Here is a 20,199-nt window from a genome sequence, read left to right as displayed (position 1 = left end):
AAAATTGGACATCACATGTTTTGGTTTTTGAATTAAAAAGTACTTTTGGATTTTTCTGTACAAATCTTGTACCATGTGTATTAACAAATATGTCATTTTGTTTTATAGTTTTTGTATTAGAAAGTCTTTTTGGGTCTTCCTGTACAAAAATAGTACCAGGTGTACCATCAACAAATGTCTCATCTTGTTTTATAGTTTTTGTGTTTGAAACTGTTTTTGGGTTTTCCTGTACAGATAATCCTGTACCAGGTGTACCATCAACGAATATCTCATCTTGTTTTATAGTTTTTATGTTTGAAACTGTTTTTGGGTCTTCCTGTACAAATAATACTGTACCAGGTGTACCATCAACAAATGTCTCATCTTGTTTTATAGTTTTAGTGTTTGAAAGTGTTTTTGGGTCTTCCTGTACAGATAATCCTGTACCAGGTGTACCATCAACGAATATCTCATCTTGTTTTATAGTTTTGGTGTTTGAAACTGTTTTTGGGTTTTCCTGTACAGATAATCCTGTACCAGGTGTACCATCAACAAATGTCTCATCTTGTTTAATAGTTTTAGTGTTTGAAAGTGTTTTTGGGTCTTCCTGTACAGATAATCCTGTACCAGATGTACCATCAACGAATATCTCATCTTGTTTTATAGTTTTTGTGTTCGAAACTGTTTTTGGGTTTTCCTGTACAGATAATCCTGTACCAGGTGTACCATCAACGAATGTCTCATCTTGTTTAATAGTTTTTGTGTTTGAAACTGTTTTTGGGTTTTTCTGTACAGGTAATCCTGTACCAGGTGTACCATCAACAAATGTCTCATCTTGTTTAATAGTTTTTGTGTTTGAAACTGTTTTTGGGTTTTCCTGTACAGATAATCCTGTACCAGGTGTACCATCAACGAATGTCTCATCTTGTTTAATAGTTTTTGTGTTTGAAACTGTTTTTGGGTTTTCCTGTACAAATAATACTGTACCAAGTATACCATCAACAAATGTCTCATCTTGTTTAATAGTTTTTGTGTTTGAAACTGTTTTTGGGTTTTCTTGTACAAATAATATTGTACCAGGTGTACCATCAACAAATGTCTCATCTTGTTTTATAGTTTTAGTGTTTGAAAGTGTTTTTGGGTCTCCCTGTACAGATAATACTGTACCAGGTGTGCCATCAACGAATGTCTCATCTTGTTTTATAGCTTTTGTGTTTAAAACTGTTTTTGGGTTTTCCTGTACAGATAATCCTGTACCAGGTGTACCATCAACGAATGTCTCATCTTGTTTTATAGTTTTTGTGTTTGAAAGTCCTTTTGGATCTTCATGAGAAGTGTGGTAATTATTTATTTGTAATGTAGTATTTTGAGCAAAAATTAAGTTTTGTTTACAGCTTTTGATAGCTTGAATTGGTTTGATGGGTTTACTGATGAAGACCTGAAAAAACACAAATAAAACATGTGCAATGTCCCAAATACTTCTCTTTCGCTCGGTATATCATGTATGTTACACTGTTTTTTGCAAGATATGTTATATGTTACCCTTTTCTTTGCTAGGTATATCATATAAAACACACTTCTTTGCTAGGTATGTCATATGTTACACTCTTCTTTGCTAGGTACATCATATAAAACACTCTTCTTTGCTAGGTATGTCATATGTTACACTCTTCTTTGTTAGGTATATCATATGTTACACTCTTCTTTGCTAGGTATATCATATGTTACACTCTACTTTGTTAGGTATATCATATGTTACACACTTCTTTGCTAGGTATATCATATGTTACACTCTACTTTGTTAGGTATATCATGTTACACACTTCTTTGCTAGGTATGTCATATGTTACACTCTTCTTTGCTAGGTATATCATATAAAACACACTTCTTTGCTAGGTATGTCATATGCTACACTCTTCTTTGTTAGGTATATCATATGTTACACTATTCGATGCTAGGTATATTGTATGTTACACTATCCTTTGTTAGGTGCAGCGTTGGCTACACTTATTATCAACTTGTTATACATTGTCAACTGACATCTAATAGTAATAGTTCATGTCCACACTAAGCCTGATAGTACTTGACAAGCAGAGCTCATTTGTGATAAAAATTAAATATAAGGAGAAATTTATACCCACCATTTTGGGAACCATCTCACTCATTCTGCTGCATACTCGGGTGCAGAGCGAGAACTGATGGGCATTTGATAAGCTAATATTGATAAACTTATCACTTATCAATATGTGATGGTAAGTGATAAGCATGCTCAAAGGTTAGTTATTGTCTCCTTTTTGTTCTCCCTGCATCAACAAAACTCAATCCTTTAATAAATAATAATGAACGCGGGCAATATGATCAATATATTAGTATTCTTTCACATTCATGCATTTAGTTATCTGCGTATTGAATATATCTAACCTGCTAAAAGGTCCCATATGTGCTAAGTAATGTCAATATAAATGCCTTTCTTATCTGCTCCCTTAATATCTGTAACCATGTGGCAAGGTACCAACCTATACATAGATCAGTCATTGAATGAGATGAATAGGAGCCAATAACACCGCTGGTAGAGCATCACTTCTACCATATCATGCTTGCTCTCGAGTACTTATAAATTATGTTTTTAAAGTTAGCAGGTACTTACTAATATAACATTTGCACTTCTTTTCACACAAAAGCATCATCGGCCATCACTGATGTATGCTATAGAATAACCAAAATGTCACACCTAACTAGTAGATACGGACAATGGTAATTAAAGACAAAATTAAAATGTAGGGAATGTAGTGTGTGCTTAGTAACCCCCATGCTACAAGCATTTTATCAAAGTTATCTTTATTTTAGGACAGCGTATGCACGCTAACATATGTTTATATACATAGAGGAGTCATAGACATGCAACATTTTTTATTTTATTAATATTATTATTCATGAATTAGCTAGAGCTGCAAGGCTACTGTTTCACAACTGCATATCTATATGGGATGTACAGTATGAATTTACCATACTATGCTAAGTCTCGATAAAAAGTAATGCTATTTTGTGACACACAAACACATGTTCTATTATAACTGGGTCATACCTAACTAGGTCTACTTGTTTCAGATTTGCTACAAGTAGTGCCATTGTCGGTCATTATACTGATGAGCTTGGCTTTTCAGGTTTGTTACAAGCATTGCTATTATCCACCATTATAATGACTTTAGCTTTTACCACTGGTCACTAGTTGGTTTGCAAAGCCTCCTTAAAAGGGTTATTTTAATGTGTGTATGTTTTCCAACCTCTTATCTACACGCATCAAAAGGAACATCTGATTTTACAGCAAGTTTATCTTTCTCTACTTTTACTACACGTGTTTCAGGGCATGTTCATCATGTAAATTTGTACTTTTATCATTGTCTTTTTACACATGTATTAAGATGGACCTAATTGTTATATTCCAGGCTGCAATCTTTGCTGGCCAATTGATCCACAAGCAGCAGCGAGCTTTTGTTATATCTTACCTACTTTAACTTGGGCACATTAAAGTCTTACTAGTGTCTGGAGGGTATCTCTTAACTATTGTAAGTTTTAATAACATACCAAATGTTCAATTCATTGGATGCATTTGCCCATTTTCTACTAATCACCCTGTATATTTTGTCAATATTTATACACATTCCTTGGTGTTTATATGCACGGTTTTTTGGTTTGCTGTATACAGAAACAGTTAAACGAATTAAACAAATCAACTGATAAAAACATCTATTCGTTTGTCGCCATTTATTTATCTTACTCAAATACTAATACACTAACTAATATCATAGATCTGAAATCATATTTTAATTATTACTTACAGCATTAATACTTAGGACACCAGAATATTTACAGGGCTGAGGGCAAAATTGTATTTATTTTGGTGAGTCTAAATTAAGTTTAGCTCTGATGTAACAGAACGGAGATAGGTTCATTACAGTTTTTGGTGTTCTTTCGTCAAACTTTCCTACATTAACTTAATTTTAGTATTGCTGACATACTCACCATTTTCTCTGTCTGTTTAAGCAGTCTGCATCTCCCTTATCTGCCCTTTCACCAGATTTTTTTTCTGTTCTCAACTGATAACTCCTTAAGATTTGTTGTATCCACAGTTTTCACCAAATTGGAACCAGATACAGATATTTGTTTAGGAGAAATTTGTTATTTTTCGTCTTTATGTGTAACTTTATCACAGTAATTTTAAACAGTCTGACCTTCATTTATTTCCGGGTTGTTTGGCAAAATATTTGAACATCGAAATGTGTGATCTTTATTCCACCAGTTGATTTCAAATTTTTTATCATCATGAGGTTTTGTTTTTGAAATGCCATTTTATTTTTGTTCTCTATTTTGTTTTTGTCTATTTCATAAATGTTTTATTATTTGTCTTATTAAATATTCCATCTTATTTTATTGTTTCGAATCTCATTGGAACTTTCATTTTTTAAATACCAGTGGCTCATCATGAGCTATTCAGCTTATTTTGTCATTTCTCGTTGAAAGCAACGATTTGAAAAATCTATCACTAATACTTAGAGCACAACTAGAATAATTGGTAATTTAATTATAAGTGGTGTTTATTTTAAATGTTCTAAGAAACAAGTTAATCCCATGACTATCTTTTACTATGAAACTGACTGTTTACTGCCGCAGAAAGTTTCAACTAGTTTGGTGGATGTAGTGATAGGAACCTTTCTCTCTCCCTCTCCTCTCTTGGTGGATGTAGTGATAGGAACCTCTCTCCCTCCCTCTCTCCCTCTCTCTTAGTGAATGTGGTGATAGGAACCTTTCTCTCTCCCTCTCCTCTCTTGGTGGATGTAGTGATAGGAACCTCTCTCCCTCTCTCTTAGTGAATGTGGTGATAGGAACCTTTCTCTCTCCCTCTCCTCTTTTGGTGGATGTAGTGATAGGAACCTTTCTCTCTCTCTCCCTCTCCTCTCTTGGTGAATGTAGTGATAGGAACCTGCAAAAAAAATTATTCATCTGATTTTCATGTCATCATCGCAGGAGGATGTAAAATTTACATCCTCTTGTAAAGAAGATTGTATTTAATACAATCTTCTTTGTTTTAGTATAGCATATACTATGCAAATATCTCTTCTTTGTTAGGTATATCATACGTTACACTGTTCTTTGTTAGGTATATCATATGTTACACTGTTCTTTGTTAGGTATATCATATGTTACGCTGTTCTTTGTTAGGTATATCATATGTTACACTGTTCTTTGTTAGGTATATCATATGTTACACTGTTCTTTGTTAGGTATATCATATGTTACACTGTTCTTTGTTAGGTATATCATATGTTACACTGTTCTTTGTTAGGTATATCATATGTTACATTGTTCTTTGTTAGGTATATCATATGTTACACTGTTCTTTGTTAGGTATATCATATGTTACACTGTTCTTTGTTAGGTATATCATATGTTACACTCTACTTTGTTAGGTATATCATATGTTACGCTCTTCTTTGTTAGGTATATCATATGTTACACTCTGCTTTGTTAGGTATATCATATGTTACACTGTTCTTTGTTAGGTATATCATATGTTACACTCTTCTTTGTTAGGTATATCATATGTTACACTGTTCTTTGTTAGGTATATCATATGTTACACTCTTCTTTGTTAGGTATATCATATGTTACACTCTACTTTGTTAGGTATATCATATGTTACACTCTTCTTTGTTAGGTATATCATATGTTACACTCTTCTTTGTTAGGTATATCATATGTTACAATCTACTTTGTTAGGTATATCATATGTTACACTGTTCTTTGATAAGTAACCGATCGGAATTTAATAAACTCGGGCAAAGCATATGCAAGCTTCTTTGCGAGAAACAAAGTTTTTTTATTTGACTGCACAATCTTTACTAGGCAAGTAAAATGGTAGAAAGAATTCTTTTTCAAAGAACCTTCATTAATCCTCCTTGAATCAACAAGACTCAACCCTTCAGTAAATAGTAATGAATGGGTGCAATATGATCAATATATTAGCATTCTTTCACATTCATATACTTAATCTACCTAACCTGCTGAAGATTTACGTAAACACTTGGTAGTGTCAATATACATACCTTCCTTGTCTGCTCCCTTAATATCTATAACCTTGTGTCAAGGTACCACCCTTTACATAGACCAGTTATTGAAGAGGCGAATAGGAGCCTGTTACATGATTAGTAGAGTATTATCTGCTACCCTCCCAAAAGTGCTCTCTGGTATTTGTAAGTTGCCTGTTTTTAAAGTTAGCTGAGACTCAATAATGTAACATTTGCACCTCCTTTTACACAAGAGTATCACTAGCTATGTCCTAAAATAACCAAGAAGTCTGACCTATTAACACTAAATTTATAGTTTAGTAGATGATTTAATTTACGGTTTATTAGATGGATATTTACTAAGTGTGATAAACTAGTCTAATCCTTAAAGGTTGACTTGCAACAAAATTCCCATTACAGTTATTTTGTATGAAAAGATTCACCATGTCTTACTCTGTTGTGTTGTAGGTGCCAAATACATGTATGTGGAAATGTGATTACAAGCTCTTAAAAGCTCAAAAACGAAAAGCCGCCGTAGATTGGAATCTCTTTATTTCTCTGATGTAGCCATGAAATTTGATTATCGTCTTGTCACGTGATGTTCTCACTTGAATTGAAAGGCCAATAAAAAGCTCAATATAAAACTTATCGTAGCATTAGTTTATGACAAACACTTCGGGTTTTACCGAAGACCCCGTATCAAATATAGATGCCTGCTACTTTACAGTTTTGTTTCGGTTTGGTCTAATTGGCAAGTCGTAATCTGATCATGTGACCCAATAATTCACAAATAATTTCTGCAGCCCTTTTCGATTATCACAAATGACCAACAGGCTCGTCATAATTTTCAGACAATGATATGTACTCCTTCAAGCTAAGGCTAAAAAATTAAACAAATTTTTATGGTAAGTTATAAGATATCACAGCTAAATGTGACAGCATTAAAATGACGATAAAACAGACGCGTAAGAACAATAGACATAGTTTTATTGAATGCGTGAAGTATATTTGTGAAATATTTTGACAAATCAGGATGCATAAAAGTGTAAACAGAAACCACCTAACACAGCTACGTCACATTTGAGCCGTTTTGGAAAGAGAAATCAAACTACGACGATTTCGTGTGGCTGCGATTAACTGTTCGTTTTTGAGCTTTAAAGAGCTTGTAATCACATTTCCACATATTTTGCACCTACAACACAACAGAGTAAGACATGGTGAACCTTTTGATACCGTAGTTGTACAATATGGCTTCTGTTTACACTTTCACACAACCTCATTCGTCGAAATATTTTCACAAATATACTTCACGCATTCAATAAAACCATGTCTATTGTTCTTACGCGTCTGTTTTGTCGTCATTGTAATGCTGTCACTTTCAGCACTGATATCTTACAACTTACCGAAAAATTCATTTACTTTTTTAGCCTTAGTTTGAAGGAGTACATATCATTGTCTGATAATCTTGACGAGCCAGTTGGTTACCTATGATAATTGAAAAATGCTGCAGAAATTATTTGCAAAGTATTCGGTCACATGATCAGATTACGACTTGCCGATTAGACCAAACCGAAACAAAACCGTGAAGTAGAGAGCATCTATATTCAATACGGGCTCGTCAGTAAAACCCGAAGTGTTTGTCATAAACTAGTACTACGATAAGTTTTATATTGAGCTTTTTATTGGCCCTTCAACATCACAAAACAAAACAATAACTAAATGTAATGACTACGTCAGAGAAAAAAACTGATTCCAATCTACGGCGGCTTTTCTTTTTGAGCTTTTAAGAGCTTGTAATCACATTCCCACATATTTTGCACCTACAACACAATAAAGTAAGACATGGTGAATCTTTTCATATCAAATAACTGTAATGTGAATTTTGTTGCAAGTCAACATTTAAGTGTTTATGGCTGGGTACTTAATAATTGACACATGGTATTGGCTCTGGTAATAAGCTCTGTTGGTTCATCTACGTGTATCTACTTTGAAACTTGGTAGTGGAATCGAATGCCTGAAATATATGGTATGAATTAGATTAACATGCCATAAATAAGCTTGTTTTTTATATTTTGTTCACATTTATTCAATGACAGCCAGCACAATATATTATCATGCTTGCTAATTTGATAGACCATTAAGTAGAACACCTTTTTAAATTAATATTTGCTCAATTCTAAACAATACTCCCTATTATCATGTTCGAATCTTCCAACTAACGAACCCAACGGTTACAGCTCCTGAAAAAGAATTGACTGGTGTGAGTATTACCATAGCAGTAAAGCCTGGTTCAGAGCAATGTCATGCGAGGTACCGCACCATGCTATACAAGCTTATGCATACCACTATCTATGTCAGGGGTCTCAAACTCAAATTGCTCCGAGGGCCAAGTGATGACTTCTAAAGTACCTCGAGGGCCGCATAGCCAGCAATTGTTTAAAATTATAAAAAGTTAATAAACAAGACAACATAATACGAACGTAGTGCTTTACAAACTTTCTAAAATCCATTTATTGCAAATGTAATTTAGTCAATTTAAGTACCGTATTTGGCGTATCTGTATTTGGTTAACTTAGGTTTCAGTCACTTTCTACACTGACTGCTGACCTGGCAGCGTTTTGCGTCAACAAGGGCATCAATATTAGGCTTGATTTTATGAGAAGAAACCAATCTCAGTGTTGCTTGCAAATGTTCATTAGTGAGCTGTGACCTCAGTACAGACTTGTTAACTTTCATGGATGAGAAAAATTGTTCACATGCAAATGTACTGCCAAACATTGCAAGAATCTTTGCAGTAGCAGAGAGTAACCTTGGAAATATTTCTCGTGAAAGAAATGTGTAGAATTCGGGTATCCCTACTTCTGCATATTTTTGCTTCAAGATAGTATCACACTGGAGTTCCACCAACTCCATTTGCAATTCCTCTGCAATAGCGTCAATTTCTACAGCAAACGGCGTCGAAAAAAGTTGAAATTGTGGCTTCAGTAACTTAAAGTCTGCAAAACGCACATCAAACTGTTGAAGTAACTCACACATCAAATCTGCATATTCTTTCAAGCATTTGGTCTCAACTTTGCCTAAGGAATTCAGAGTTGAGAAATGGGCCAAATTGCCCTCACCAAGTTGCTTCATCCACAAACGTAGTTTAACTCTGAAGGATTTCACACTGTCGTACATCTGTGTAATAATCTGTTGTTTACCTTGAAGCTTTATGTTCAGTGTATTCAAGTGATCCGTAATATCAGTTAGAAAAGCAAGGTTGCATTGAAATGTAGAATCAGTCAGTAAAGGAACTGCCTTATTTTTCATTGTCATGAATGAAGCGATTTCATGTCTAAGTGCAAAGAAACGCCTCAAATCTTTTCCACGACTTAGCCATCTTACTTCAGTGTGATAAATAAGTTCACCATACTCAGATTCCATATCTGCAAGAAATGAAGTGAACTGCCTGTGATTCAGCCTTCGAGAACGTATATAGTTAGTTGACTGTTTTAGCTACTACATCCATCACCTCTTTCATCTGTAGGCTTTTACTACAAAGGGCTTCTTGATGCAAAGTGCAGTGTATACTAGTGAAATTGATTCCTGCTGTTTCAAGGCTGTTTAATTTGTTTTTCACCAATCCAACAACACCTACATTTTGAGAACACATTGACGGTGCACCATCTGTGGCCAAAGATACAAGTTTATCCCATAGCAAGTTATACTTCTCAATGCATTTTTCCAGGGCTTGAAATAAATCACGTCCAGTTGTAGTACCCTTCAATGGTAATAGTTCCAGGAATTCTTCTGTCATATTTAAATTGCGGTCCACACCTCTGATAAACACAGCACATTGTGCGGTATCTGAAGCATCTGTGCTCTCGTCGAGAGCAATTGAAAATGCTTCAAAGTCCATAGCTGTCTCAGTTAATTGCGTCTCCACATTTGCTGCTAAATCTGTAATCCTGCTGGCTACTGTATTGGCTGACAAGCTTATGCCTTCAAACAGTTTCTTTTGATTCGGACATAAAATGTCACTTGCAGTTAAAAGACATTCTTTTATAAAAGAACCCTCTGTAAAGGGTCGTGATGACTTCGCTATCATCTCACTTAATGCAAAACTTACTCTCACAGAATCCTTGTTGGACTGGTTAATTTTGGTGAAGAAACTTCTTTGTTTGCATAATGCTGATTTAAGTTGAATAACTTTATCCTGTCTGACTTTGCCGGTGTACGCGTCATATTTCACACAGTGCATTGTTTCGTAGTGTCGACGCACATTGAACTCCTTCGGAACCGCTATCGTTTGCTGACAAACGAGACAATGAATTTTATCGCTGACTTCAGTCACAAAATATAAATCCTCCCATCTGACTTGAAAAACTCTCTTTTCATCTGCGAGTTTTCTTTTTTCCGAAACAGAAGACATAGGCACTTGTTTTAAAAAAATATAGTAAAATCAAATTTATACGATGCAATCAACAGTGAGTGATAATAAACCGGATGTATGCTTTGAGCGCTACACGGAAATCAATGGAAAGACTACGAATAAATAAGTAGGTAAGATTCTCTCCTGGTTAAGGTGGCGCTTTTGCAAAAGTTCAAACACCGACAATAGAAATGTGTCGCGGGTCGCATGAAATGCCTTTGCGGGCCGCATGTTTGAGACCCCTGACCTAAATCATAGCTTACATATCTTGTCTTACAATAACCTGCAAGGGAGGGTAAGCAGAATGCCATCCCTATTTCTTTTAAACCTGCCAGGTGATGTAGGAATATGGAGACTATTGCTACTACACTACTGAATTAGTTCTCCCTTCTTGTCTACTTACTGAACTTAAGGCAGCGATACTGTCTGACTGAGATGCCTCTGTCGATGCGTTCCCTTGTCTGCCACAATCATCTCTGCTACCCTCTTGATTTTGTTTACACTATAAATAGACTCAACAGGGTTTCGTCTAGATCTGGGTCAACTCTATGACAAATGCATTTACTTTTCACATAACTAGAGCTCTTTATATTTATTCAGTTTCTATGTAAACAAGCTAACAAAACTGGATTCCTCTCATGGTTTATGAAAGTGGCTAGAAAGGGTGAAATCTTAAATTTTGCAGAAAGCTTGGTAACATGAACTCGCGTTGTTAATGTATTATTACTACCCAATTCATAACAGACCGAAAAAAAAACTGACCTTGGCCTACGATTTGCTTACGAAATTGATGTTGGTATTAGGTGCAGAATTAACTGGAGAGGCTGTCATAGGTTTCTTACAGTCTATTGCTTCAATGATATCATGTTCAGTCATTCTATTTATTTCATCCTACCAATAAACTTCATGGTCAGTAAATACAAAAATCAACTGTGAAGTAGGGATATTCCTACAGTTATTAAACACCTTCATGTAAGGATGGTCTTTGCTAACATGAGGCTATACTGTTTGTGTAAATACAAGCATTTTTATGACTAAGATCAAACTGCTAAACTGAGAAACTAATCATCAAAGGTACATCATGTCTATGAAACTAATCATCAAAGGTATATCATGTCGATGAAACTAATCATCAAAGGTACATCATGTCTATGAAACTAATCATCAAAGGTATATCACGTCTATGAAACTAATCATCAAAGGTATATCACGTCTATGAAACTAATCATCAAAGGTGCATCATGTCTATGAAACTAATCATCAAAGGTATATCACGTCTATGAAACTAATCAGCAAAGGTGCATCATGTCTATGAAACTAATCATCAAAGGTACATCATGTCTATGAAACTAATCATCAAAGGTACATCACGTCTATGAAACTAATCATCAAAGGTACATCACGTCTATGAAACTAATCATCTAAGGTACATCATGTCTATGAAGATTTACTAGACACGTGAACGGTCAGCCAAGCAATGCCAGAGTTCCCTCTATAATAATCTACAGATAAAGGAAGCCATTTAAAACAGGCAAATATAAGCAGGCAGCCATTTTAAAAATGATGGTTCAAATTTAACATTTTTTTTAAGGAAGAGTCAGAAATTTTACCAAATGAATTGAAGGTATTTCAGGATTGAGATGAGATACTAACAATTCAAAGCATGCTACAGATTCTAGTCAGTCATAGTTACTGCTGTGTCGGAATTCCACAGTAGGGTGCGCTTATCGTAAGCAGTAAAAAGTACAGAATATTACCGACCTAACACAAAATATGAGATTTGTTAAAGGTTACTACTCACTCTTTCGTCAGTTTGGTTAGGGAAAAAACACCTTGTGACCAATCTAGTTACCTGCAAGACAAATGATCCGGTGAAATGTTTGTTGGAAACATAAAACAATAAAAGATGAATTTTCAATGAAACGAGTAGACATCTACATATGAATGACTCATACTGAATGCTTTGCTACATTTTCCTTATTACAATTCATTATCATATTTTTTTTTCATGTAATCAACAGTCTCAATGTAGTACATTACATATAATATCACTGAGCATTTTGTACCCAGAAATGGGTGATAAAATATGAAGAGTGTGCAATCAAATTTTCCAGAAGTTCACTGTTTTGTATGCATAGTAAGGAAGTACTAGCAATGTTACCAATTCATTAAAGTTGTTTCACAACAATTATATATACGTAGGTTTCACAACAGTTATATATACAGTCAAACATGGATAACTCGAACATCACGGGACCGAGCGAAAGTGTTCGAATTATCAGAGCGTTCAAGTTATCAGAGCACTGTCACAAGTCCATGTATTTACTTATTTATTAGTAGATACATGTACATATTCAAACTATAATATAAATCAAAAGCACAAATGGCTTGTTTCAAATTAAATGCTTCTAATGTAAAGTCTAAAACGTTTTTATTAAAAAGTATAGATATTTTTCTATCACTTGAGATTGGTTTGTTGTTTGAGGTGATGTTATTGCCAGGATGTTTTTTAGATTGACATTGGCAAAACTTGATCGTTGTTGAAATGCTCAAAAGAAAAGACATCTTTTTCTTTTGAGCGTTTTACCCACAATCAATTTTGCTGATTTTTCTTGAAGTTTATGCAAAGATTACCTCACTTTACCTTGCTTCCGAAGGGCGATCGCTAAGCGGATGTTTGGTATAAATCAAATTTCACCAAATCTTTAGAAAAGTCGTTGACAAAAATATTTTGCCGATGGTGGTAATAATGACGCTTATGAATTACGAAAAGTTGAGGTTTACCACTATGGCTTGGAATAACGTGATTTTCTAAAGCGATAACAACCGTTTCGGTAGCCATTGGGCAAAAAACAGTTTGAGTTAACAGTGTTGAGTTCGAGTTATCTATAGCAATTTATCATTACGTGGGAACAGACCAAAGAAACCGTTCGAATTAACCATGTGCTCGAGCTATCCGTGGGCGAGTTATCCATGTTTGACTGTACGTCGATTTCACAAAAAGGCAATTTAAAAGTTTGTTTGAAGATTTTTCGACCCAATGTTTAAAGATCTAGAAAAAAATTTTAAATTACTTGCTGCTATTATAGAAACCACTAAAAACTAAGGATATACTTGAAAGCTTTTAGAACTTCTGCTTACTCGATTCCATGCCTTTGCTAGCTCAAAGCCAACATTCCTTCGTTTTTGCCTTTCAACTTCTTTGTGTTTAATCGAGAAAACCCTTTTTCTTTTCGCGTATCTTCTGTTTGGTCACACCCATCTATCACAGCCTCCTCCTGAGACTTTCCTTCTAACTGTTTATGCGTGTCCGAACAAAGTTCTGCATACTCACTGTCATGACCATTCTTTTCATTCTCATGTTGTCTATTTGGCTTTATTTTAGCATTATTTTCTTCCTCTTTTGTTCCTCCTATTTCTGGAAAAACACTTTTTTTGTTGACATGCAATGCAACCGATTCATTTGCATCATCTTTGTCTGTATGGCTTCCCGCTCTAGTTTCCTTGCCGATGTCTCCTCTCTGTATACCTATGGCAATATTTAATTTAACTGTTTCATTCTCATTTGCTTCTGTCTGCCTCCCTGATTCAGCTGATTCAGCTACACTTTGGGTGTCTTCTCTCTGTATACCTTCAGCAACTTGTTCCTTACTATTTCCCTCCTCGCTTTCCTGTTCGATTCCCATCCCTGAAAAAACTTCATTCATATCAACTTTCAACTGAACTGTTTCATCATCACGTTCTTCTGTCTGACTCCCTGATCTAACTACATTTTTGGTATCTTCTCTCTGTTTACCTTTAGCAACTTGCTCCTTACTATTTACTTCCTTGTTGGTATGTTCAATTCCAATCTCTGAGAAAACTTCAATCATATCAACATTTAAATGAACTATTTCATTCTCACTTTCTGTTTGGCTCAATGATTCAACTAAATTTTTGGTATCTTCTCTCGGTGTACTTTCAGCAACCTGCTCCTTATTATTTACCTCATTTTTTTGTTCGAGTCCTATTCCTGAGAAAGCTTCGTTCATATTAACATTGAAACAAACTGTTTCCATCTAATTTTCTTCTGTCTGACTCACTAATCCAATTAATTTTTTGGTATTGTCTCTCTGTATACCTCCTGCAACTTGCTCTTTGCTATTTCCCTCGTCGCTTTCCTGTTCGATTTTTGTCACTGAGAAAACTTCATTCATATCAGAATTTAAACGGACTATTTTCATCCTCGCTTTCCTGTTCGATTCTTATCTCTAAGAAAACTTTTGTTCCTATCCAAATTTAAACGAACTGTTTCATTCTCACTTGCTTCTGTCTGCCGCACTGATTCAGCAATACTCTGGGTGTCTTCTCTCTGTATACCTCCCGCAACGTGTTTCTCACTATTTCTCTCCTCGCTTTTCTGTTCGATTCCCATCTCTGAGAAAATTTCAACCATATCGAATTTTAACTGAACTGTTTCATCCTCATGTTTTTCTGTTTGCCTCCCTGATCCAACTACATTCTCGGCATCTTCTTTCTCTGTAACTTTTACAACTTGTTCCTTACTATTTCCCTCCTCGCTTTCCTGTTCGATTCTTATTCCTGATAAAACTTCGTTCATATCAAAATTTAAATGAACTGTTTCATTCTCATTGGCATCTGTCTGCCTCACTGATTCAGCTACACTCTGGGTATCTTCTCTCTGTATACGTCCTGCAACTTGTTTCTTACTATTTTTCTCCTCATTTTCCTGTTCGATTCTCATCCCTGAGGAAACTTCAACCATATCAACTTTTAACTGAGCTATTTCTTGCTCATCTTCTTCTGTCTGGCTCCCTGATTCAACTGCTTTTGCTGTATCTTCCCTCTGTGTACCTTCAGCAACTTGCTCCTTACTACTTCCCTCCTTGTTTTTATGTTCAACTTTCAACCTCGAGAAAACTTCATTCATATCAACGTCTAATTGAACTATTTCACTCTTTATTTTCTTCTGTCTGACTCCTTGATCCAATTAAGTTTTTGGTACCTTCTCTCTCTATACCTTCCGCAACACGTTTCTTACTATTTCTCTCTTTGCTTTCCTGTTCGACTTTTATCCTTGAGAAAAATTGGTTCATATCAGCATTTAAATAAACTGTTTCATTCTCATCTGCTTCTGTCTGCCTCCCTGATTCAGCTATACTCTGGGTGTCTTCTCTCTGTATACCTCCTGCAACTTGTTTCTTACTATATCCCTCCTCGCTTTCCTGTTCGACTTTCATCTCTGAGAAAACTTCAACCAAATCAATTTTTAACTGAGCTATTTCATGCTCATCTTCTTCTGTCTGGCTCCCTGATTCAACTGCTTTTGCTGCATCACCTCCGGAAATTCTTTCGAATTCAGTTTCTTGCTGATACCCCTCATTGCTGTTTTGGTGATTTTTCCATCTCTCTAAAATACAATAAATTGTAAGTTTTTGTTTAAGAACATAACCTAAGTAACACACAGTTTTGTTTATTCTTTAGGTTTCCTAAAGTGTTCTGTAGTCAATAAGAATAATACATATGGTAGCAAAGAGGTTGTTTAAAATTTTTTCAATCTGAATACTATGTTAACTTTTAAATGAATTGAACTTGATTGCAATCGTTTTATTTCCCCCAAATTACTAAAACTGCTTACATTTTAAACATGGCTGCCGAGATTAGAGTTTATTCTTTATAAAATTGATCAATTGTTGTTCACTTTCAAAATGTTAAACTAGTCTTATACCATTTGACTACAATGTTTTAAAACAATTTGAAACTCTTAAGTTTGTCTTAAGCCTCATAAGGTTTTTATGAAGAACCAAATGTGAGATCTTGACATATTTCTTATTTTACTTCTAATACTCTTCAGGTCTCTAGTAGTGAATAGACAAATGCAACAAGTTGTTAAGAGATACTGTATCGCTATTAGCCTCATGTCACCTATCAAATAAGACATGAAGTCGGTTAGAATTATCTAAAATTCATTTTTAGCAAGGTCATTTTCTCTTCTCTTTTGCTAAGATATTCTGCTGGTGCCAAAACCAACACAACAGAGCACATTAGCAAAGCCTTCTTTTATCACTGTCACTAATGCATATTAGTGGCGGCCCTATTATGCTGATCACAATCACAATGCTATCACATGACACTTAATTTGCCTGCAATTCCCTACAGGTTATACTATGCAATATTCAGCTTAAAACTTATTAAAAATACAAGCTCCTTCTGTAATTACCCACACAGACTCCTTACTTTCAAAACTCCTGTTTAGAAGTTGTCTCATCTCCTCCTCCTGGGTCATGTCCTCTGGCGTTTTCCCGTCGTTATTGAGGATGTCCCTGGCTGCCCTTTGGCTTAGCAAATAGCTAAAAATTATTCCATTACAAACCCTCAACCCTTAGCTATAAATATGATCAAAATGCTCGAACGTAGCTCAAACACATTATTCAAAATATATTAACGACCATGTATAAGGTACGAGGAAGTGAAATGAAATTGTGTCAGAATACGCGCTGAAATTTATTTCAACTGCAATGTGTGATAGCTAGATATAGAGAGAGTGCTCCAAATTTTCTTACTAGTTTCACCTTATATAATAATGTCATCATTTCTCATGCTGCACACAAACTGTACTGCGTGAAAGCCTGCCAATATGTTCAAGCTGATCAATTTTGTTATCAACATCTTCATAGTTGTTATTATTCACTCATCAATTGGGTGGTTCAAGCAACTGCCTAAATGAATTGACTTCTGTTTAAATTGTAAAAAATAAAACATTCACAGACACTTTGGTATGAACTCAGTTATACATTTTAACAACCTGACTGATGAGGGTTTATCTATTCTTACCAGGTGATATCCAGGAAGCCACTTGAGATGGCTGCGTAGAGTGAGGCCCATCCTTCGCAGTCCTGCACATTGATATTTGCACCACTTTCAACAAGAGTTTCGGCAAGCTCTAAATGGCCATCGATGCTTGCCTGCAAACCACACATGGTAACAATTAAAAAGGCAGTCTATTTTTATAACTCAGCTTATGATAGTATCACAATATATTAATTTATGCGCACAGGAAAGCTCATGTTCTCACGAGACTTGAAAGTTACAACAAACTAGTGACTAGAGGCCCGAATAAGCACCTTTTATTGGCTGTCTGCAGTTGAGAAGTTTTTTACAAGTCTCAGCAAATACATAGAGTTCTGGTTACTTAGTAGATCTGACTCCCATGTACACACACCTGCAGGTTTCACACAATGTTGTCATAGTTACCACTGGGCAGGTAGGTATATTACTGACCAGTAGCACACCTGTTTACTGTCTAAGTATGTGAGCCTCAGATCTGACCAGGGTAAAAACCTAAATGCACAGGTTGCTATTTTGCACTGAAGAATTTGTCACTAATTCTTGCAGTCATTTTTGTAGATCTGCCCTTCCTGTAGTTCATAGGCTATCAAACTTTTGTTGTAGAGTCACTTAGTAAAATCATTAATACTTTCGACTTCAGATTGTTGTATAAAACTGGTCACCTTTTCTTACTAACCTAATCTTCTCATTAAAAATTTGGGAATGCAGGCTATGTGATCTCTGAAAGAGTCATTTTCTCTTATGACAGTCATTTTCTCTCTAAATTTTGCATTCTGCTTGACTTGAACTCACAAAGAATGCAACCGCAGCTTGGCAATACTATTCTCCAATCACGAGACTACGAAATATCTTACAATTCATAGCGCTTACTATATAAATTATACATCTTTTCCTGTTTTCACATTAATTGAAACTCTATGAACTATTTCAGTTCTCTAAAACATGGTGCTTTTTCATGTTTTTTGGTTTCTCGCTTCATCTATTTTCCGTTTTTCGTGAGGTTCAACTGCTAAATCCGCGGTCAAGGCCAATTCTTTTCATGCGGACAATGGTATTATCTTAAGTAGGAATCTCGAGAAGTCCATTTTCTCTCTGTTCGGTCAGACAAAGGCAACCCGATATCTCATTTTTACATTTGTACCAGTATCGAAAGGTATAGTCAAACGCAAAAGTATAGTCAAACGCAAAGTTTTGATAGATAGCTTCTGCTGAAACAGTAACCTTTTTTATATACGAACACTTCTATGCGCAAATTGTTATTACTAATTCAACATATTCAGGACTTTTATTTTGTTTTCTCAGTTCGTATCAATTGTATCATTACCAAATCATATTTTATTGTAATCCTACCAAAACAGACTCAATTTAGCTCTTACTTGCTAATTATTTCACATTTACATTTAAACCCTTTCATAGTTGTTTTATATTTTTTTAATTTATTGCATAAAACATTTTTCTCATGATATGACATTTGAAAGTTACAGTTGCTTGACAAAGTTTGACAACCTGCACAGTTGTTTTTATTTTTTCTCTTAATTTATTTCAACTACATAAAACATTTTTCTCATGATATGAGGTTTGAAATTTAGAGTGGTAACTGTTGTGATGTGTTAAACAAAAATCCACTGTTTTTGCAAAAACTGTTATTACTTGGGCAACACCGAGCATTCAGTTAGCATAGAAATAAAGATCAACATCAGCTATGCTATTGCCAAAAGGTAAGTTACTTCTGAGTAATACAACCAACTATATTGTAGTGTGACAACTTCCATAAACAAATTTTTCAAATAGGATCTCAGGCTAATTTTCATTCTTTCGATGCACACAAAGAAACCTCGCACACTGGCCTATCATGGCACCCATTTGCTAATGTTGACTTTTAAAAAAGCATCTGATTGCATATGTTTAGGTGAACACTAGATAGAAATAGCAAAGCAAATCTACCAGGTGAAGGCCTGTTATGCCTAGGTAGTTGGAGAAGTTCACGTCAGCACCACCTTTCAGCAACTGCGTTACTTCTTCGAGGTCCTTCTCCTCACAGGCAGTTAAAAGTTTTGTTTTCACATCAAACGAAACTTTGCTCGTAGACCTTATAACTTCTTCCTCATCCAACGAGTCCATATAATTTTTTACTTGTTCTTTCCTTCGCCAGGCAGCTGGCCTTCGCTCGTTCGGGTCAGCATGGTTGCAGCATGTTCCTAGCTTTAAGAGTAAACAAATATGGTAAACAATTAAATATGTCTAAACCTATTAAAACATCAGTTCATAAACAATATATTTAGTATACACTTTTCCTATTCAATATTTTGAGGTACAATTAGTTTGGTTTTACAATTCGTATTATAATGAAAAAATATATATGATGTTAAAGTTTGTCAAATACTTTAACTTGTCAAATATTATTTTCAGCATTTTTTTAAGTCAACTATTGCAGTATTATCCTCCTCGCTTCGACTCTTCTCAGCAGATATTGATCTGAAGAAGGCAGTCATATCTCCCTTCTGAATTTGTAGATTGCAGTCATGTAACGGATAATTTATTCAATAAGGTAACAGATACTACTCGGGACTCAATATATTATGAACCTACAATGTGTAACTAACTTACCCAGACCCTTCTGAACAAGAATTAACTGGTGCGTATTCTGTGAATTACAAATATATAATATTTTAGCCGTGAAACGCGAATCAACTTCTCACTAGCAGCTAGTAAATACGTAACGCAACTCAATGAATGATTGCTATGTACAAGACAAGTTGGTAGCTCATCAAGTACACGATAAGCGATGATGTCATTATTATTGGTGCTGATTATTTAAACTATATAAGATAGCAAGATAAATAAGCATTCGTTTTCTTCAAGCCCAGATATGATGTGGTTACAGATCTAGATGGT

General features: G+C 35.1%; 3 protein-coding genes across 3 annotated transcripts; all 3 read right to left on the bottom strand.

The window, feature by feature from the left end:
- Window positions 1-116: 116 nt before the first annotated feature.
- On the bottom strand, window positions 117-2,144 carry LOC137404903 (TRIO and F-actin-binding protein-like). Its single transcript, XM_068091129.1, has 3 exons — window positions 2,121-2,144; window positions 247-1,417; window positions 117-139 (listed from the first exon to the last, which is right to left on the bottom strand). Exons 1-3 carry the CDS (start codon window positions 2,142-2,144, stop codon window positions 117-119), a joined length of 1,218 nt encoding a protein of 405 aa, XP_067947230.1.
- Window positions 2,145-13,613: 11,469 nt separating this feature from the next.
- On the bottom strand, window positions 13,614-14,486 carry LOC137404902 (STE20-like serine/threonine-protein kinase). Its single transcript, XM_068091127.1, has one exon. The coding sequence runs from the start codon at window positions 14,484-14,486 to the stop codon at window positions 13,614-13,616; it is 873 nt and encodes a 290-aa protein (XP_067947228.1).
- A 188-nt stretch (window positions 14,487-14,674) lies between these two features.
- Window positions 14,675-15,385, bottom strand: LOC137404901 (serrate RNA effector molecule homolog). Its single transcript, XM_068091126.1, has one exon. It carries the CDS (start codon window positions 15,383-15,385, stop codon window positions 14,675-14,677), a length of 711 nt encoding a protein of 236 aa, XP_067947227.1.
- Between the last annotated feature and the right edge of the window lie 4,814 nt (window positions 15,386-20,199).

The sequence above is a fragment of the Watersipora subatra genome, chromosome 9, assembly GCF_963576615.1.
Source record: "Watersipora subatra chromosome 9, tzWatSuba1.1, whole genome shotgun sequence".
Lineage (NCBI taxonomy): Eukaryota > Metazoa > Bryozoa > Gymnolaemata > Cheilostomatida > Watersiporidae > Watersipora > Watersipora subatra.
This window is presented reverse-complemented; position numbering and strand designations above follow the sequence as displayed.